General features: G+C 37.8%; 1 protein-coding gene across 1 annotated transcript; it reads left to right on the forward strand.

Annotated features, from left to right (window-relative positions):
- The first annotated feature begins 400 nt into the window (after positions 1-400).
- On the forward strand, positions 401-21155 carry ddc (dopa decarboxylase). The gene is made up of 14 exons (XM_015001033.2): positions 401-584; positions 2173-2461; positions 2728-2841; positions 2971-3090; positions 4850-4984; positions 6981-7124; positions 7569-7635; positions 7991-8085; positions 12269-12336; positions 15226-15302; positions 16060-16079; positions 16169-16267; positions 18641-18742; positions 19680-21155. The coding sequence occupies exons 2-14, from the start codon at positions 2261-2263 to the stop codon at positions 19878-19880; spliced, it is 1443 nt and encodes a 480-aa protein (XP_014856519.1). The 5' UTR covers positions 401-584; positions 2173-2260; the 3' UTR covers positions 19881-21155.
- Positions 21156-22171: the final 1016 nt, after the last annotated feature.

Genomic DNA, 22171 nt, shown 5'->3' on the forward strand with positions numbered 1-22171 from the left:
ATGTGTCTAAACAGGAAAAACTTTGTATTGTCTAAGCGTAAGCGTTCACCAACAGGACATTTGGCTTGTTCGTATGTGATCTACAGGGTTCAGTTGACCTTGTAACATTTCTTTCTTGGGTCAGTATCCTCTCAGCTCATGCTGATTTCAAACCTAAATTAATATGACAGCAGTGCTGCTAATGAGTTCATATAAACATCTGACAGGAACATCAGCTTTTATTCAATAACCGCACTAAATTATTTTTTTGTGTGCAATCAGATCGTGGTTATTATTTTGTGAAGTGTATTTCAAAGTTGGGTTCTATTCATCCGTGCGTGCTTTGGGTTAGGAACACTTTATGAATCACTCTGCCTTGCGTTGGCAATGATCCCCTTTCCTATTGGCTGGCCTCGTGGGGGTTGGTGGATTGGGGGTGGTAAGAGGCGAGATAAAAGGAGCAAATGTCTCCTGTCCTGCTTACACACACAAACACACTCAACACGTGCCTGGCTGTCCGCCTGGCTGCTCCTGGACGCAAAACAAAAAGTAGGCGAGGATCTACTATCCAAACGCTGCTGCTGAAGGTCTCTGGATCTAAAAGTGTGAGTACACACACACACACACCACACTCACATCCATATAGCATGTCTAATCCTATTTGAGATAAGGCTTCGGATAAGAGCTCTGACGCTTAACAAAAAATAAAGACCCGCTCTGTAACACTTGTTGAATGGCGTGGTGCAGGGGGCAATGTTCATGTCCTGTTGTGCTATTTGAACGGCCGTCACGAGAATAAGATACAACCTTTTCCTCCTACCATTGAATTAAATTGTCATTGTGTTTCTGTAAATCATTTACCCCAAAGTATAGGTCATGTTCGGCTACTGGTCAGCTGTATAGGGAGGGATGTTTATGAGGTTGTTTTTCATTTTACTAGATGCTGAAAAAAATATGATCAGGTGACTAGAGAAGAATATCTTGTCAGGACATTTTTATAGGAGAGTATCAAACCAGAGTGCTCTGAGGAAAACCTTTTAGAGTCACACCGCAGTGTAAGGAAAATAGACTGTGAAAGTGGCTTAAGGCTCAGTAGGGAGGTCAATAGTCCAATTATTCATTTTAAAATGTGCCGCCTTTAGGACAAAGGCCTCAAAGGACAGCCTCTTAGACTTAATGATCAAACCCTTCATATTAAGCACTAATAAAAAGATAATCCTGAAACTTTTAAATATATGTTTTAAATCCTGCTTATTTGCGTTAACTCAGCTGACTTTATTGTCATTTTTGAATGAACTGTAACTTCTGCAATTATTTTTTTTTTTGTGATCTACTGATCCCCCTAGCTCATGTAACACAAAATATGTGTAACTTTACATTATCTATTTAGGCTTTTCTCTGCAAATATTTATTTTGAGCAGAAGTTTAGACTGGGTAGTTCAATACAGACAAACTGTAGATGGTTAAAAGCAATAAAAATATGTTTTCTGTTTTATTTGCTAATTTGTCAGCTTCACGGTAAATAAATTTGTAGAGTTAGTAGCAAAATATCAGTCAGATATTACATATATTATAATTAATTCATTAATTAGCAATAATTAATTATTGCTATAGAAATGTAAAAAATCTAAACCTTAAATTTCAGCACAGTTATCCAGAGTGGAAAACGACAACAGTTACATCAATACAGCAGCACAGGAATAAGGTTATATACACAACGTATAATAATAGGAACCATCACTATAGGATGTTTTGAATATCTTAATCTCTAGATCTAAATCCTCTGTTTGCATGGTCCAACCTATGTTTCATAGGAAATGACTGAATGCTGTTCTGTAGGCAAAAGTCAGTTGTACAAAGCATTAAAAGTAGGGAAACCAAAAAATGTTGCACCAAAAAATGTTGCACCAATGATTTTTCTATCATTGCAATGTGCTATTATATTTATGCAATAAAATACATTTCATTGAAGGCTTTTCATTTGTCTTTGTGTTTCTATGTGTAAAAGACAGGTATTACCAGATAATGTGACATTTTTATATTTAGGGTTAGTGACAAAAACATTTTCTAAGCCATTCTTGCTGTCAAAAATCTGGCTAATTCGATAATGCTCAATCCCTTCCCCACTATTAGAGCAAAGGTTAATCTTGAGAGGCAATGTGTGTGTGTGTGCATTCTTTCCCAAATATTCAGAAATTCTAAAGAAATCACATCCAGCTGCTTGAAACACCAACACCACGTCCTGCCAAATCCATAATCCGTACTGCTGTCCAGTCACATCATGGATGCAGCAGAGTTCCGACGCAGAGGTAAGGAGATGGTTGACTACGTGGCAGACTACCTGGAAAACATAGAACAGCGACCAGTGTACCCGGATCTGGAACCAGGATATCTCCGTTCTTTAATCCCCACCGAGGCCCCACTTGAGCCTGAGAGTTATGAGGAAATAATGCACGATGTGGAGAGGGTCATAATGCCTGGGGTGAGGTGACACCATTTGCTCTTTTTATTTGGTCAACACAATAAAATTTACAAAGATTTTCCTATTGTTTTTTTTGTTGTTGTTTTTTTACCCACAAAAAAAGTGTAATTTTTTTTTTTTTACAGTAGTGACAAATATAAATCCTAACTCACGTATTAGATAGAACATAATGTAGCATATTGTCTCTAGAAAGCGAGGTTGGCTTTTCATATTTGTTATTTGTAGTACTTACCGTTTCATTGTTTATCTAATATATCTTTTTCCAGGTCACCCACTGGCACAGCCCAAACTTCTTTGCTTACTTTCCAGCAGCTTCCTCCTACCCTGCTATGGTGGCTGATATGCTGTGTGGGGCCATCGGCTGCATTGGATTTTCCTGGGTAATCTGTGCACATATGCAGCACTCTCTCTTTAATTGACGCCACATTTCCAGATTCTATCCTCAGCTCACGTCCTTCGAGAAGAAACGAGCTTTTGATGTGTGTCTTTGAATTGCGGTGACATTTTAGGCTGCCAGTCCAGCCTGCACCGAGCTGGAGACAGTGATGTTAGACTGGCTTGGGAAGATGCTGCACCTGCCTGAGAGTTTTATAGCCGGGACACAAGGCCATGGAGGTGGTGTTATTCAGGTGAGCATATTTTTGTGGCGTCTCGGTTGCCATTTAAAATCCCACAGCCGAGGCTTGCTGCCATCACTCCATAAATCACGAAAACATTTGATTTGATTGGAGTATATGCTGAAACAATGCTGTTTTATGCCTGCTAGACAATATCTCTTTCTAAAGTGTTTCCATAAAAAGAAGAAAAAAAAAAGTTAGACGAAATACATCAAACTATCGGAGGTTTACATTGACAACCACATGCTTCTCTGTACGTTATTTGGATTTTATATGAAAGACCAACATAAAGAAATGCATAAAAATTGAGGCACTTTCCAACAAACAGTGGCATAATTAGTGGCTGCATAGGACGTCAAACTTGCAAACAAAGGGGTGGAGCTTAGTGATTAGCTGAACTCAGCATCACATTTTTCAGATTTTTATTTGTAAACAAAAACAAAAAATAACCTTCTCTTAATCCACTTCATATATATTCACTTTACTTAAGTATAAAACATAAAAATATTATAAAAAACATTGAAGTTTGAGTAAAGTGGCAAAGAAAGAAAACATTAAATTGAAACACATATTTAGAAGATAATTGTACCTTTTGGTAACATTTTAAATGACTTTGAAGATTATTACACGCACAAATATCTGAGAAACCATTATTTAGACTGACATATTTGCCTGCAATCATCAGCAATTCATGCACTATTGATCTGTTGTCTTTTTTTCTTTTCTCACTGGCTCAAACCGGGGGAAAATTGGCAGGAAATTGCCTTTTGATTGTGTCATTTCCAGGCACACGACAGAAAAATGACAGTGATGGTGCCGGTATTGTTTCGTGTGGAAGAAGGCTAAGCATTAGTTTAGTGTTCCATTGACAGAAACCCAGAAAGCAATAGATGCGTGCACACGCGTTATTGGGACGGTGAATGGTGCGGCAGGAGAGTGCACTCTGATGATAGATCGTTTCATGCCTCCTCTGTTGTTTCCACCTGAGTGCGAGGGCGCGTTTATGCGTGCATGCTCATCTGGCTCATCGTCTTTTTGTTTCTGTCCTGCCACTCTCGCTTTTTTTTTTTTATAGCAGCTTACCAGCTCACTATGGCAACCAAAGGAGCTCTTCTTGCTGCTGCAGAGTTAATGAGTGTTGTGACAGCACACTGCCAGCCTATTATTACAAACCGTGTGTCACCATACAGAGGAAATGGAAGGACTTTTTTTTAAAAAAGGTGACTTTGGAGTTCCTTTTATATTCTGTATGGCGCAGCAGTTATAACTATGCAAAACTCTGACCGATGTGCTTAAACTGAAGCAGCAAAACATAAACAACTAAAAACAGCTTGTTGTCTGGGATGCATCATTGTCATGAATTCTGTCTGTATAATTAGTTTGAATTGACTTGTATAAAACTAAAGGGCTCCTAAACGGAGGAATAACATTCTTTTATTCAAAATGTGAATTTTTTTCCCCAACTTCAATAACTCCTCTTTAAAACTGATCGGGTTCTCAAAATTTAATATAAAGAGAAAAACACATGACTAATTGCAGTTAGGGTTTATTTGTGAAAGAAAATAGCGGATATATAAAACACAATATACTGCTAGATTTGACTAATTTTTTAGACACAAAGTGGTTTGCAGAAACAAGGATCATATGAACAAACCCAACCACAGTATTCTCCTGCATGCCTGAACACGCCTTGTTTTCTTGAATCCGTTTTATTTGTGTTATTTTTTTCAAACATTTGTCACATGCAGATGAACCTGTAATTGTCTGACAGGGCACAGCCAGTGAAGCGACCCTGATGGCCTTGCTCGCTGCGCGGTGTAAAACGGTCCGACGGGTCTTGGCAACAGACTCTAAAAAGTCTGAATCTGAAATCCTCTCTAAACTGGTGGCCTATACATCTGACCAGGTAAGTGTAAGAGTAAAGAAAAGCCTTTGTTTCAAAGACAAGAATCATTGTTCTAGTTTACCTAAATTGCAAATGAGGATGCCAAGCTGACAATATTAAATCTGACAGCATTTACATTACGGTTCAAAAGAGAACCAGGCTTTGTATTTGTAAAGTTTATGTGACTATTTTTTATCGTCTTTCTTTCTTTTTTTTTTTATCTAAGAAGTCGTCATCATTTATTCCAACATGCGTCACAGGGTGAAAAATAACAAAGTCAGAGTGGGGGGTCAGTGAGGCAGTAGCTATTGCTGATCAGGTTTGAAACCAGACTGACTTTGTGATTGGATTATGAAGTTGCCTGAGGGCCACAGAGACCTTTAGCAGGGATGCAGTTCATGTTCTTCAACAGCAAGTAAGAAGAAGTATTTCTACCATGACAGGCTTAACATAAACAAGTGATGGTTGCCTCAGTGGAGGACCAGAACAAAAATTTGGAGCCAAACAAAGTATAATCACAAAATTGGGATGTATTTTCTTTACGCTTTAATAATTAATAAGCTTATTTGATTTATTTTACTCCTACAGTTTCTTTAGACCAATGCATTTTAAGCATCGTACTGTCCAGATGTTCCTCTTAAAATCGATCAGACTCGCATCAGATCTATGGAACACAAAGCTCTCATTTATTTCTCTATTTGGTTGTTGATGGTCATTTAATCAAGACAAAATCCAAAAGACGAGCTCCCTGGTGACTTATGCATCTGGTGACATCACATAAGGCTTAAGACAAAGTTCTTTTGAGTATGTCCTTCTGTGTTTTTCTTGTTTTTCTCTGGTTCTGAAGAACCAGATCTCTAACCCGAGTCTAAAATAAGGAATCATAGCAGCATAGGGCAAATCTTTCTTTTATTGGTTAAGTTTTGATCAGATTAACTCTCTAACAAATTGATGCACTATTTTTATTTCTGGGACACCGAAGCCAATTATTTTTAACAATGAGTCAAATATTTTACTGCACTTTTACTTCATAACTGTTGAAACGCTCAGCTAAAACCAAAACAGCCTCATTTTGCCAAACAGAGTTCATTGTGGTGGTTTGTATGGTCTGTCTCCACATTGAGTTAGCTTGAGCTCCATTGGCCAGAATCCATAAACCCGCCATGTCTCTGCTTTGCCCTGTAATGAAGCACTAGGTCTCTAATAGTGTAATAAATAGGTTCTGAGCAGAATATTCTGAGCAGGTCATTCTTTTCCCAGTGAGATCTACTCAAATCAACAAATGTGTGTGTGTGTTTTTTGCTTGTTTTGTTTTATTACATATCTGAGACTTTGAAACAGGGCTTTTCTTTATTGCGTCATAGTTCAAAAGAAAAATGTTCTGCTAAACCACAAAAGTATGATTTCTTGCATTGACATTGTATTGAAAAATTCCCCCTTTTTCCTCTGGGAGAGGTGCAGAGGGTTATAAAGGCAGAATGCAGCATTAGGTCATTTCACGGCTGGTAGACACATGGAAACTACACAGATGGGAAAGGTCAAGCAGGGATGTAAACTGATTTGTACGAGTTATAGATGCAAGAGTATTGCTGCCATCTTCACTTTATGGTTCAGCCGCACCTGCCACGGCAACATCACTCTGAGCTTTGGGCTCATCAGAGTGAAACTGATTCAAACATGGACAGCCAAACTCAGATGCAATGTCAATGTGTGAGAATTGGGGTTAAAACTGATCGAAACCTGCTCATCTGCCAAGTTTTTAGCTAATATTTAGATTAGTTTAATTCTTGATCTTGAAGAATTATAAAGGTCTTTAAAAAAAGGCCTTTATAAATCCTAAGTCAGTTTAAATCCATCACACAACTATGTTGTTGAATACATTTAATGACAACAAAATACACCCACTGGGTAGTATTGGACAAAGAACTTTTCATGTTCATGAAAACCAGGAAGATAAATGGCATAAAAACTGGGAATCAATACCCTCAGAAGGATTAAATATGTCTTCCCACCTCAGGCTCATTCCTCTGTGGAGCGGGCCGCCCTGATCGGAGCAGTAATGATGAGGAAGGTTCCTACTGACGAACACTACGCTGTTAGAGAGGAAATGCTGAGGAAGATGCTGGAGGAAGACAAAGCAGCTGGTCTCATCCCTTTCTATGTAAAGAACAACACAAAACACATCTACCCACAGTACCTAACGCACATGTTAGATACACTTCCAGCCACTCAGCTGTGGCTGTCAGCTATGATGTAATTTCCTCCTGAGGCAGCTGTATGCACCCAAGGCTTCTGCTGAAAGATAACAATGTTTCTGTCTGAACTAATGTATGTCTATCTTGTTAGGGGCAATAATTCCTGCCTCATCTGGACCCACAGACTTAAATCAACGAACAATCAAGGGGAGGCTGTAGTTGCTTTCCAAAACAAAATCAGACCCTCAGATGGATTTAAGAGAATAACATACCAGGAAAAAAAAATAATTTGAATTCACTTTTCTTGTGTAGAAATCTTCAGTTTCAAGCCTTATTGTGGTGGAAGTGAAAACAGACTATGACATACCGAATGCTTCGAGGTTCTGATTATCGATATCTGTGTTTTTCAGTTTTGCGCGACTCTTGGTACCACACCATCATGTGCTTTTGATCATATCATGGAGCTGGGACCGCTTTGTAAGTCAGCACGTTGCAGCCAACTAGGATCCCTCAGATTACTCATGGCAGGAAGCTCTGATGGTTCTGTCTGACTTTAGATAGGCACATTGTTTATTTTATTTTCTTTATAAATTTAATAAGAAGGAGGATGTTTGGGGGGAAAAAAACAGATTCAGCCAAGACCAAGGAAATATAAATGTTTATTACATTACTTGTACCAGTGCCATTCCAATGTATATTCAGTATTTAATTTTTAGGCTTTTAATTTAGAGAGAGATTAATGTTTGAGGCTCAGGATTTTTTTTAAATTAAAAAATTCCCAACCCAGTTTATTCTTTAAGAGTTTATGTAGCCACTTCTTCATCTTTTTCAGGTAATAAGGAAAACATGTGGATGCACATTGATGCAGCTTATGCTGGGAGTGCCTTTATTTGTCCTGAATTTAGGCCTTTACTGGATGGCATTGAGGTGAGTAGAAATCCTTGGAAGTGCTTTGTTCGTGCTCTACTATGCAAAAAGTATTCACATCCCTTTAACTTTTTCAAATTCTGTAATGCTATAAGCAGAAACTTCAAACTGGTATTCATATTTGAGGTACTAAGTGGAAGAAAACAAAGTTTTCAACATTTCATTTTTACATTTGATGTTCATTCCAGATTTACAACAACACTATATTGAACCAGAGCTGCTAAAAGCAGTGGTGGAGAAAATACTCAAAAAAGTACTTAAGTAAAAGTACAAATACACAGACAAAAATGTACTCAAGTAAAAGTAAAACTACCACATTAATAACATTTGTACTTAAGTAAAAGTAAAAAAGTACTGGTTTTTAAAAATACTTAAGTATTAAAAGTAAAAGTACTTGCTGAATAATACCTAATCCCTAATACAATATAATTAATTGAACCGATGGTATTTAATTTTAATACATTAGAAATGTGCCATTTTAATAAACAATGCCACAGATAAAGCATGTTTTTATTATGTTTACTCTCTGTAACATAGTTTAGACTTAGATATGTGATTCTATGCATCATAATTTAAGGGATGGACACATCTTGTCTCCTGTCCTAACATAGCATGCCACTAGTGGCATTTATTTTTAAAGAAATCCAACAGAAAGGGGATGGAAAGAAGGTGGGCAGGGGAGGACATGCAACCAAGGAGCCACATAGCAGCGTTGTAGTCAAGACCACCTACCGAAGACCAAGTCAAGACCAGCACCCCGCGCTACGTGACACAAAAACATTAAGTTTTACCTATCGAAATTGCTTCTCAAATTGATCTGAAATATCCACATCCCCATAAAACACCTAGATATTAAATACTTAGAGCTGAAATAAATTTAATCAGTAAAGATCCCTCCAGAAGAATCGGATCGTTCCTGAATGTCATATCACTATATAGGAGACTTTGGTCACAGTGTTGTCCCATATTTGCGACACCTCAGTCAACACTTCCACACAATAATTCAGTGCATGAGTGACAACTTTTTTTTCATCGCAGATCCAACATGTGTCTCTGTACAGCTAGCTTTGCTAGCATCACATCCACAGATCTTACCTTTCTTTAAGCTTTCCTTCGAAGTGACGCTAAAAGTTGGACTAAGTCCCCACCGTCTGTGAAAGCGAAGCGCTGCTGATTGTACATGTCGCCATATCTATTATTTATCCAGCACTATTATATTACTGACTATTAGACAGACATCTTCTCCCGCTCTGAGGAAACCACTGCGCATGTCTGGAGCTCTCACATTTTAACGGACAAAAAGCGCAACGCGACTTGGATGTAACGAGTAACATGACACTTTTGTAGAAATGTAGTGAAGTAGAAAGTACAGATACTTACTGTAAAATGTAGTGGAGTAAAAGTAGAAAGTACCCATTATTAAATCTACTTAAGTAAAGTACAGATACACAAAAATTGTACTTAAGTACAGTACCACCACTGTGTAAAAGATTATTAATATGTCAAAGTCCAAGCCTCAATCAAATTGACAATATATTACATGACTCGAAAATGATAATTCACAGACACTCTCCATCCAAACCATTTAGTTTGTGGCTGTGTAGAACTGTTAGAGACATAGTGTAAAACACCTGTATTAGAAGATGCACCAAAAACCATGAATCGTTTTCCTTCCCCTTCACAATTATGCCTCACTTTCACCTTTTCTCTAAGGAGAAATCCTATTGAAATGTAACAAGATTTTTGGTTGTAGTCTGACTAAATGAAATGTACAAACAGTATGAATGCAGGGAACTACATAGCCCACTGCGAAATTGCCAGTTTTGCATAACATAATATAATAATCAAGCTGCATCAATAAACCTCCTAGTAAAAATACAATAATATTAAATATTCAAACAAAATTACTCTTTTGTTCATCATGGTCACAAGTAGGAGTACTCATCCATTGTCATAGGGACAGCCTGTCTCCGACTACTAACAAGGAAAAACACTTTCTGTTCAATTGCCTAAGAATTACCTGTTATTGGATTGTTGCGACAAAACACTGACTTTATGGTCCTTGAAAAGGGCATAACGTCAAGGATGGACTAATGTCAAGGAGGACGCATGCAAAGCAGAGCAACAGGGCAAACAATCGGCATAAGACGCAGTCCATAAATGTGCCTTTTGATTCTACTCAAGCAGCTGTTGCTCCCCTCGCTGTGCAGAGATGCAGAGATAAGGACAAAGTAATTTCCTGAGGCAGCGTTGGACCTTTATATATCACCGTTTATTAGACACACCAGTTCAAAGAGCAGTCTAAGGAGATAGGAGAAGGCTGTCTTGATGTTAAAAGCGCCAACAGTTTGATCTTTTCTTTGACTGGTAGAACGCAAATACACTTTAAGTTTGAATGTTGTTCTGTAATTTTGCTGTCTTTTCCATTTTGCAATATTTGTTGTCAAAGTCTATATATTTTTTTCATCTCAGAGCTGAGAGCATAAAACAGTATTGCAGTGTTGGGTTGGAACATGAGGTAGAATCCAGGTCCTTTTTGCATCAGAACGACACCTCCCTGACTGTCTGGTTGCTAGGATATGAGTGATGCATAAGGAGGCAACCAGCATCCTTTGAGTCAGTCAGCATGGCAACTGTCAGCCAGGACTCTAAATCACATTGTCTCTGCATTGTGTTATTGCATTTGTGGCGGTAGAGGAAAGGATATTACAAAAGATAGGTAACAAAAAGATGGAAGCAGATTGGAAATAACTCATCTCTAAGCGAGGAAGAAATGGTATCTAGTGCACTCTTCAAGCTGCCGACTGGATGCTCCTCTTTTGCATTGCAAATAAGTTGGGTCCCCTTTAGTCTAGACATTAATGTTGGTGACTAGATTTCCTCTGCAACCACTGAGATGGATGAAGTTATATATTTTGTTTTTACAAAAAAAAGTGATTTTCACAATTAGTTATTCAAACTTACACCAAATCACAATGATATTTATTTGTTTGGTGCAAAATATATTTATTTGCATTTCAACTTCGAACGACAGTATGTTTTATTGGGATTTCATGTGATAAGACCAATACAAAATACAAAACTTTAACCAGATCTTATGTTCTTTTAGAAATAAAGCATCTGAAAGAACTTTATTTATGAAAGTTCTTGGTGCGTCCCTACAGCAAGATGCTTTCACCACCATATTTCAGAGTTGGGATTATTTTGTTTAAATTAGTACACCCCTTCATCCCTGATCTGTTTAGTGACTTCCTGGATCTGCAGGATGCGGTTTGTTCAGTGGTTCTTTAACAAACCATTGATGCCTTCAAAGAACTGAGAATAAATTGCCCACAGGAGGACTTTATTTTGTAACTTCTGGGGATAGTTACACTGAGTTTGGTTTGGTTTGGTTTTGCTATGACAGAGTAAAAGAGGTTAAATACAAATTTATTCCACTCTTTTATGATTATTACTAGTAAAACATTTTAAAAGCTGTCTATTATTCCTTGTTTTGGACTACCTTGTGTTTGTCAATCACAAAAAAGCCAAGTAAAATACATAACTTTGACGTATAAATGTTAAATATTGCTGGGTTTCAGATGACGGTTTCTGTAGATGGGTGCGAATCGTTGACCTCGATTGGACCTGAATACAGCGTCCTTCAGCGACTCAACATTAACATACAGCATGAATTTGGGAAGCTAAATAAATTATTTACCAGGAGACTAAAGCTCATAAAATAACATGAGTTAGTTCGTTGTTAGCGATAGCATCCTCATCAGACTAAAATTACTTAAAATAGCACAATTCACTACTCACCGGGCCCAACTTGAAACTAAATACATCCAGGTAGTTAGTTATGTGGATCGCCTCGATGCAGGTAAATCCTCAAGACTGTAAGAGAAGTCTTTTTTTTACCGAGATAATAAGGATCATATCCTAAATATACGGGTATTTTTTCGAGATACCTTGGCTGTTCCAGCCTATTTAGTGCATTAGCTACTTGTGATCAATTTTGCTCTGTTCTGAATCGGAGAAATCCCCTTCTGGCCCTCCATCTGCATTTTGGCGTCATCCAGGTCACCTGACTGAAACCCAGTAATTGTTAAAGTTTAAGGGGTGTAAATACTTTTGTAAGATTCTATTCACGTGAATCAAGGAATGATGTTGCACAATAAATAATTTTGTCTTTATTTTAAAGTATGCAGACTCTTTCAACTTCAACCCACACAAGTTTCTTTTAGTCAACTTTGACTGTTCTGCAATGTGGTAAGTGCCCAACACTCTGCTTTGCTTTCTGAAAATATTTTTCCAAGAAAGTAACCCATTCTTCAAAAGTCAGTGTTCATGCTATATGACACAATAGCTTCACATTTGTCTTTGCTTTCACTCATGGATCCATGAAGCTACAATGAGAACTGATATCCATCTACACCTTCATCATTTGCACTGTAAAAATAGAATCCTGCCTTCCACCTGGCCCATCTATCAGCATCTACTAAATAGTGCTTGCTCTACAGGATAAAAATGGCGTCAGAAGAGGTTTTTAAATAACCTTTTTCCTCAGTCTGACAACAAAATAAATAGAAAATTGGGCAGTGGGGACATTATTGAATGTGCATGTGGTAATGAGTAATGAGAAAAAAAATGATTTCTACAGTGTTGTTGCACAACACCCCCCACCCCTTCTTTCTCTCTACTTCCCCTTGTCAAAGGAGGGAGATGTTGCTACCAGCTCTCCGTCTAACGGGTGAATTGAGTTTCCTAAATCTGCCGGGATTTACCCTGTCCAGAACTGAAGTAAACTGTTTAAGCTGGCGTCGAGAAAGACTAGCCTGGTTTCTGACGACCTCCATCCAGATGTCCCACCCTTTTTCACTCTGTGAATTAGGGTGAGCAGCCCACAATCAACTAGTTTCACAGAGCACACCTGTTAACGGTCGCTCTTTCTCTTATTACAACTTGCACTTGTTACTGAACCAGGTTGGTTTTAGTGACTCGGGCGAGTCCCAAGGGTGTTTTAGTTTTGGCTAAAAGCAACCTATAAAACATTTTCCACTTTCTCCTCCCAGAATCAAACTTCATAGCTATTTTACAACCATCATAGAACTTTAAGGTGACTCATTAACTGAATGTCCACAACATCTTTTAGATTTTCTTAATGCTAAGTATTTTATTAGTAAGGCAATTTTGCAAGGGTCAGTACAGCTTAAATCAGTAACAGAAATAATCAAATAAGTAAAATCAATAATCTAGCCTATCTTTCCCTAATGCTGACACTGTGAACTAAAAAAGAAAAACTTTGAGAGAGAGGGACGGAGTTTGGCATTTTGAACCCCAGAACTGGCCTGATGATGAAAGAGGTGTTGCAGCAGCAGGAGGCTCCCAGTACAGGAAGAGTACTGAGTCAGAGTGGCAGATCTTGGGCCTCAGGGTGACTTCCTCATGCGCGTAGCGGCCCTCTCCTTCTTGTCTTGCAGGCTGGAAACTTCCTCTTTTTCCAGGAAACCTGCTTTTCCTGTTGCATGACTCTCTTTCTGCCTGACTATGATTTTTTATGATTAAATAGAAAAAAGTAGAATTAAAGCAGGACACAATAACAACACACACAACCAGATTAATTTTATTACCGTCTGACTCTACTGTTGGGTCTTGATGTCACCTGTGTAATCAGTTTCAAAGATAACTTTATTTATTGTTATTATTAAACTAAAATCTCCAGCATGGGGAAGTGGGATGAGCTCGACTTTTCTCGACAACAGGTTTTATCCCAATATGTATTGTAAAAACACTCAAAACTGAACTGAAAAAAGACCATAAATAGAAAGTGAAACTGTAAAAATTTTGTCTGATGAGTAGTTTCTGAAAAATATAAAAGATCCTGAGACAGTAGTTTTTTTTTTTTTTTTGACATTTCTGAATTTATATAAATACATATAAATTCAGAAATGTATTAATCTCTAAGCGAGGAAGGAATGCTATCTAATGCACTCTTCACTGATTATTATGCCTTAGTAATGTTTGATGATCTGAAACGGGAACATTTTAGGATGATTTATATAAGGAAAAAACTTCTGTATCAATTAGTGCTACAGAACTTAAATTGTTGCTCCAAAAGCACTTGTATTGCTGGGTTTCAGTCACGTGACCCGGATGACGCACAACATTCAGATGGAGGGCCAGAAGGGGATTTCTATGGTTCAAAACAAAGCAAAGTTGATCACAACGAGTAGCTAATGCCCTAAATAGGCTGGAACAGCCGAGGTATCTCAAAAAATATGCGTATATTTAGGAAATGATCCGTATTATCTCGGTATAAAAAAGACTTCTCTTAAAATCTTGAGGATTTAGCCGCATTGAGGCGATCCACATATCTAACTACCCGGAGCTGCAGACCTCATATTATACGATGAGCCAGAAGTTGGGTCAAACATATAGGATGAAAAGCAGCATTAGATGGCTGTTGACTTGTATCTGCCGAGTGAGTAGTGAATTGTGCTATTTTAAGTAATTTTAGTCTGATAAGGATGCTATCGCTAACAATGAACTAACTCGTGTTATTTTATGAGCTTAAATCTCCTGGTAAATAATTTATTTAGCTTCTGTAAACCCAAATTCATGCTAGAGTTAATGTTGAGTCACTGAAGGACTCTGTATTCAGGTCCAATCTAGGTCAACGATTCGCACCGATCTACAGAAACCCCGTGTTCATGTCTGTTCGTGACCAGACACGAAGCATGTGGGGGAATAGGTTCTATTTAATTTATTTAGCTTTTTTGTTTTTATTTTTTTTAGCATGAAAGTCCCACTGAATAAACATTATGTTTTCTGTTTGTGACTTGGCACTGAGCTAGCTGCGAACAATATTAGCACTAGAGGACAACCAAGCTAGGGCATATGAATGCTTGGCTTTCCAAGTAACTGTACAATAAAATATCTGAAAATACAAGTTAAACGATGGGATTGTTTCTTGTTAGAAAATGCTGCTGCAAACTCTGGCATTGTTAGTTTCCACGCCCCTGCGCTGAACCCAAGCCATGTAGTACTTATAGTAACCAATCATAAAAACAGTCCATAATTTATGAATTTCAGAATACAATGGTCAAAAATATATTGGGTGAATTTACTGAAGTACAAATGTTACCTGATTATCAACAGGGTGAAGAAGAGGGCAGACATCATTGGAGCTTTTAAAATGGAACCTCTCTACCTGAAACATGAGAACCAAGAATCAGGTAGAGTCTGAATCATTTTTCAGTCACCTTCAGCTATAATATGCAGAGCAGTTGGACCCCATAAAAGTACTTTGAATTTTAATCTATATATTTACAACCTCAAACAGTGATGTTGTGTTTGAGCAATTTAGTGCTCGAAAAACACCTTTACAAGATTTTATTTTCACGTCAGTTCAATTAACATGCTTAGCTGGACTACTTTTAAAAGCATTTAAACTCTACCCACCTTTGATGATATAACCCATGTCTCTGTGAACATGTCTGTTATACGTGCTTTGTGTGGGGGGTGAGCATTGTCTCAGTCTGCAGATGGGCTCAGATTTGCACTATAATTTGTTTGAAAGGCAGAGGCAGCTGCCACCCTCCACATCGAGGCACCTTACAAAAGCCGGACTCTTCAATCTAATTAGTGGTTATTAGCACAAGCTAGCCCCATTCTGCAGAGATCAGCTACCTGAAGGCGATGTGGAGTGACAAGGCTGTGATCAGTAGGATAGAGAAGGTGGGCACATTGGAGAGGAACAACACCTGGCCAGTTAAAAAAAATAAGCCTGAAACTTTATCAGCGAAATGATTCCGAAGCTAAAATGTGTTGGCGTTTCACTGAATTGATTCATGTCTATGAAAAAAAAAAAAAAAGACTGTCTGGTGAACTAAGAACATCTCCTCAAAGAGTTTAGTATGTTATTTTGACCACCTCATGTGTGAATACAAAATTATCGTCTCACCAACATTTGATTGTCTTTTCTTTTAACAGGGCTGGTCACAGATTACAGAGTAAGAGAAATCATCATTGTAAAAGACCAGAATATCTGCAGTAACACAAATGTCGTAGTATTGACCACTTTTCTGTCTCCAAACTCCAGCACTGGCAGATTCCCTTGGGAAGAAGGTTTCGCTCTCTGAAGTTGTGGTTTGTGTTTCGAATGTACGGGCTGAAGGGCCTGCAGGCTCACATACGAAAGGTAGGCAACCAGCTGAGTGGCTGAGTATGATGCTTCCAAATGTATCTTTGCCTTTGTATGAGTTGATTCATCTGAAATATTGCCCCCCCTGCTGTGTCTTGGTGACACTGGGATATGTGACAGATCAACCCAAAGTGGATCACAGTTGTGAATTGGAAGGAAAAGGATACATGGCTTCCAGTTTTTTTTTTTTGACTAATAGAAATAAATCCTGACCAGTTTCCCTGAAAAATATCAACCCCACACTTTTCACAGTATTATGTGTAATGTTCTTTGAAATTCATTTTTTTTTCATTCTCTTCTAAATTAAGGTCTTCTTTGTTGCTATGAATGTTTTTGCAATTCTGATTAAATTCCATTTTTGCAGGTGTAGACTTTTATAGTGGTATTTGTTAATAATTTGTTAATAATCTATAATTTTTCATCATGACAGTGCAAATAAAGTCCATCTGTTTTCCAGACTGCCTTAATAATTATTATGGTGTAGGATTAGTTGGGGTTGGAATCTGTCCCAGCAATGACCGGGTGTCAGATAAAGTATTTTATTTTTGTTTTTTTAACAATCCATCACTGAGCCAACACAGAGAAATACAAGACAGGCCAATCATGAACACACTGGAAATATTATTTCCGTTCATGCAAAAAGTCCAGTTCTTGAGCTGACTGACTTTGCCTTCTTCCTCTATTTATTTGACATTCTTCTCTTTTACCCATCCCTAAAATTGAGCTTTATGATAAATGCCATCTCCATCTTCGCTTTGCACATCCAACCCCTCGAAATCCTCTTTGCCAATAACGTCCCTCTTCTGTGCCCCTGCCTGACTCATCTTCATCAGCGTAACCGTAATCCATCTTGTCAGACATAGAACACATGTGACTGATATCTCCTTTTCGGTAGCAACATTTCCTCCCATCTCTGACCGCATTGCTGCTCGTTTTTTTTCCCTTTAAATCCTTCATGGCTGAATGCCTGGCTCTCTGCGTTCCCCTTCCTCCTCCTCCTCCTCCCTCTGGTCTGCTCCGTCAATCAAATGAGCCTGTTTCAAGTTTATTCTCCATTTTAGATAAAGTGGCAGCTTCTGAGAAGAATTACTGCAGCTACATACGTAAATAAGGCACAATATTGTGGCCACTTTATTTTAAGTAGCTTCTCTTTTTGTCCACAAAATAGCCTTGATGAGCAATGATGACATAAGCTCCGAACCACTGGAGGTAACCTGAGCAGCCGGTTACCAGGATGTAAGCAATAGATCTCTGTTTACTGATGGATGATGGGTTGAGGGAGTGTTATAAGGTTCAAAAACTACATGTGCAGCATGCACTAACAAGTTACCCTCATGTTTTGAAATAAATATTTAATGAACATACAATAAGTACAAGACAGGAAATAAGGTTACTCCAGTTAATTATCTACTAAACCTTTTGGAAACAAATAAATAAAATGATGAATTGCCGTTGCTTGTGTTCAGCATGTCGTTTCACACAACAGGAAATGGCAGGAAAAGTGAAGGAGTGTCCTTTCTTTATTATCATGGCTAGACTGATGCTCACTTTCATCCAGCATCTCAAGGGCCTCTCTGATCTTAAGTGGATAAATTATGCAGCAGCATGGCTGATCACTCGCAGCCCGTCTGAAAATCATATTTGTTGAAAGCAGAATCTATTAATATGGCTGATGTTGTGCCTCCCGGGACTCGCCTCTTTGTTGATGTAAACCATTACACGACTAGCTTGTTTCATCAGATGTCAAACTACTGACAATTACATGCAGTTCTTGAATACTCCCAGATGGGTTGTTTTAAAGATCGCTTTTTGTTACGCAACACAACACTGCCACCTAGTGAGGAAAATGACGCAACTTGCACCTTTTAGTTCAGTTTTCTTGTGCTTTTTGAGACACAATAATATATTAACTTAATTAAAGGGACATAATATCCAAACAATGCATCAGAATGTGGAATAATATGACCTTTTTTTTTTTTTCAAATGTTTAGTCTCTTATGCTGCTTCCCCACAGTAATAAACAGAACAACACCAACAAAACAGCAAGTTCATCGAAAAGTTTACTTTTATTTCAGAAATGTTACTTCTTCAGTTTCATGAGTTGGTTTTCTTACTGAATCTCATGTTCGATTAGAAAACAATTGTTAGAGAAGATTGTCTTCTCTGACAAATGTCTTTCTTGACCCAGTAATATTTTTGCATAGTTATAAGTTAGACCCTTTAATTATTTAAACCTCCATCTTGACATTTTGAGAAAAAGAAAAGAAAAAAATCATCAAATGAAGTTTCATATTTGTTTACTTGCACTGTGCATTCCTGAGTACACTTTATGTTGAACTTTAGGGCATTTTTGGTGTCTTCTGTTTACAGCAAGTGGCGCTGGCCAAAGAGTTTGAGAGCCTGGTAAGAGCAGACAAGAGGTTTGAGATCTGTGCTGAAGTTGTCCTCGGACTGGTCTGCTTCAGGCTTAAGGTAATAACATACAACACCAGCCCAATAATTTTCTCTAATCTGTTCATTCCTGTAATATTTGTCCTCTTTTCACTATAGAATTGGAAGAGGTTCCTCTAAATCTGGGTGCAATCCATTCCCTGCCTACAGGATTAGGTTAGGGACTTTGAAAATGTCAAATTCAGTTTTCCAAATAAGGAAAAGAAATGAAATTGTTTAGGAAGTTCAGGATCAACTCAAAAACTGCTATTGGCTGGCCTGTTAAGCAGGAAGCTGCGGTGCCTCTACCCATGATGAAACTAGTTTTACATTCTCATGCATGGATGAATGCTGACCAAGAAAAAAAAAATCTCCTCCTCCAGAATGCACATCTTCAAGTTTGTAAAAAGTTGAAGCTGTCCTCTTGGACTTAGCAACTGGAAAATATTTTGTTGTCTGATGAGACAAAGACAGGAGAATTTTCCACAATGACAACAAGTATGTTTGGATGGCAAAGTGTTTCTTTAAGGCAAAGAACATTTAACCGATATTAAAGGTTGCATTACGCTGCCAGTGGTTTCAGACAGTGATTCAAATGATGTAACAGAAGGACATCCTCCATCTCAAATCCATATTTGATACGGATGCTGGACAAAGTTGGGTATTCCAAAAGGACAATGATCCCAAAGCAGGGTATTAAGCTTTATACACGATTCTGACCTCAAAGCTATTAAAATGTTTGAACTATGCTTAAAACCCTTTTTTTTTTTTTTTTTGCCAATGAACCAATCACTAAAAATAATACTCTAACATTTCTGATAAGAAGAGGGAATGTGTATATCCAGCTTCTAGACTAGAGTCTGCAAAATGTTTAAAAGCGTGAACCTGATTCTTGTTCTTTAAGACCTATTTTAGTCCATTTTTTTTTATGTAACAAACCTCTTCTCTCTCTAAAAAGTTTGGCTGTCCCTTCTCTTAGGGCTCCAATGAGCTGAACCAGAACTTACTGAAAAAGATCACAAAGAGCAGAGAGCTGCACCTGGTGCCCTGCCAGCTCTCCGGGCGCTTCGTCCTGCGCTTCGCCATCTGTGCACGCAGTACTGAGTCGCGCCACATCCAGCAAGCATGGCGCCACATCACACAGCTAGCTTTTGAGCTTCTGCAGGAGCAGCCACATTGACCATGACTTTAGGAAGCATCATTCCACTCTGATGCTGAAATGACAAGCAAAGTTTAGGCAAAAGATGTGTGAATTTTGCAGATATAAAATGCCCTTGTGCTTATTTGTGGAGGGTTTTTTTTTTTTTTTTTGTAGCTGTCAGTAAAGTTTCTGTCTGCAGTCATGTTGGTAACTCTGAGAAGTATTTGTAATTATTTTTGCATATGCTTGACAGTCTTAAAGATACATGTGTGAGGTAAGCATGACTTCATCCATGCTGTGCAAAAAGTCCTAAACAAATAAAAAGGGAAAGGAGAAGATATTAACATTTTACATCTGCAGTTTCTTCATGCGTTGTCTAAGCTTGTGTTTGTGACTGTTTGGTGATTTTGTAACTGTTCTCAACTCGTGCATTTACCTCTCTGCTGGCTTTTCTGTGCCCATTCTGTGTTTTCTGGTTGTCAAAGATTTATGGCTGATTGAACTGCAGCTTAGCTTTATAGCAAATGCATCATTGGTGCAAAAAATAAATTGCTTAGACAGCATATGTATGCTGCTTAATCTAGAACCAGCTTCTCAATGTACTGTATCTGAATGTTAGTGAAAATTAAGAGATAAAATGTCAGGTTCAAAAACTCCAGTATTGCTAATTTGGATAAATCCACATTCAATATCTATTTTGTAAAGACACTGGTGTTTTAGTCATACTGGCACAGATGAGGTAATCATTGTTTTACTTTCTTTATTATTTGTCTTATGCACAGTGGGCGTTTGCAACCTGTAGCACAGGATAGTCATATTCTTTTAAATAAGAAAAGGAAGAACGAATGTTTCCTAATTTACAAATGCAAAGCACTAATAATAATTTTCTTTCATTTTATTGGAAATTGTAATCATAGGTTATTTTTGTACTCATTCAGAGATAATTCCGTAAGTTTAGATAAAAGAAAACAATTTTAAGCAAATGTGCTTACTGCGTACATATGATGTGAATTTGTGCTTACAAAAATAGGCCTACTTTGGGTTTTTGAAACCCACCGTGATACGACATCTTTGACTACAGATAAATAAAATCCATGGTTTCCCTTTAATTAACCAGTCATATCTGTTGCTGTCTTCAATGGGACTCGCTCTTGGAAGCTTGTATATGTATTTTTTTTTTCATCGTAAAGCCTATGTTTAAATTTCAGGATCAAGAAGTATGAATATGAACTGTTGCAATGAACAAATGTGACTAAAGCATTGATGTCTTGCATCTGTCTGGGAAAAAAATAAATCTATGGCGCGTAATCAACACCTCCCTGTGAGCTGCCGTCTTTGATGCAGGAGTGTTTTCTTTGTGTGCTCCATGCATTGTTATACATTTTTTTTAATGAAGTCTGCTGTAATCTGCCAGATATGATTTATGTTTTCTTGACTTGTTTCACTCCCACAGACAGAAATGTATTAGTGCCTCAAAGTGGAGCTACAATAGCTACTGAATTATGTCATAAATAAGTTGTTTATAGCTCAAACAGCCATGAAACTATTGCTTTAGGTATTATCAGTTATTTATTTTTCCCCCCATAGTCATCCAGGGATTTAGTCAAATGTTTTCTAAAGTATTACTTTACAGATGTGACATTATGAAGTCCTTGCTTGATTAAAGATGGCAGGCGGAGTACACACTTTCTCTCCAACATGCTGCACCAATCAGCCTCCTCTGAAGATCCTAATCCCTGCAGACGAAGACCAGCCTTCTATAAATACAGATGGGGATTCACTGTTAGATGTTAATGCTTAGTCCCTGATTACTGCTCCACTGCCCTGTTAATTTATTTATCTCATAATATAATGCATAGTAGCCAGACAGGATGGATGTGGGTAACATCTCCTTTAGAGTTCATAAAGAGAGAAGGGCTCTTGGCAGGTTTAGTCTATGATAAGACATCATGGCAAGACTACAGGGACATAAAAGTACTATTACAGAGGTCAAGCACTTATAATTATGCACTTGACTCATGTAACCAGCATGAATAAAAGATGACTTTTACTCAATATTTTGATGAGCTGGACAAAACACACACAAAACAATGCACTGGAGGCACTACAATACACTCAATAGAGGAAAATGTAGGTTTGACATTCTACACCATATTTACTTTTTATGAATTTCATTGATCTGTTTTATTTTTCATATTGTTTTTCTATTGGGTTGCTTATTGTGCACAACAGCTTGGTTTTTAACTTTGGTAAGACAATATTTACACAAGATTTTAAGTTGTGTATTATATACCAATATAATAAGCATTAGATTAAACAAGAAGAAACAG

The sequence above is a fragment of the Poecilia mexicana genome, unplaced genomic scaffold (genome assembly GCF_051168715.1).
Source record: "Poecilia mexicana isolate PSO_F unplaced genomic scaffold, ASM5116871v1 scaffold_16, whole genome shotgun sequence".
NCBI classification, from domain to species: domain Eukaryota; kingdom Metazoa; phylum Chordata; class Actinopteri; order Cyprinodontiformes; family Poeciliidae; genus Poecilia; species Poecilia mexicana.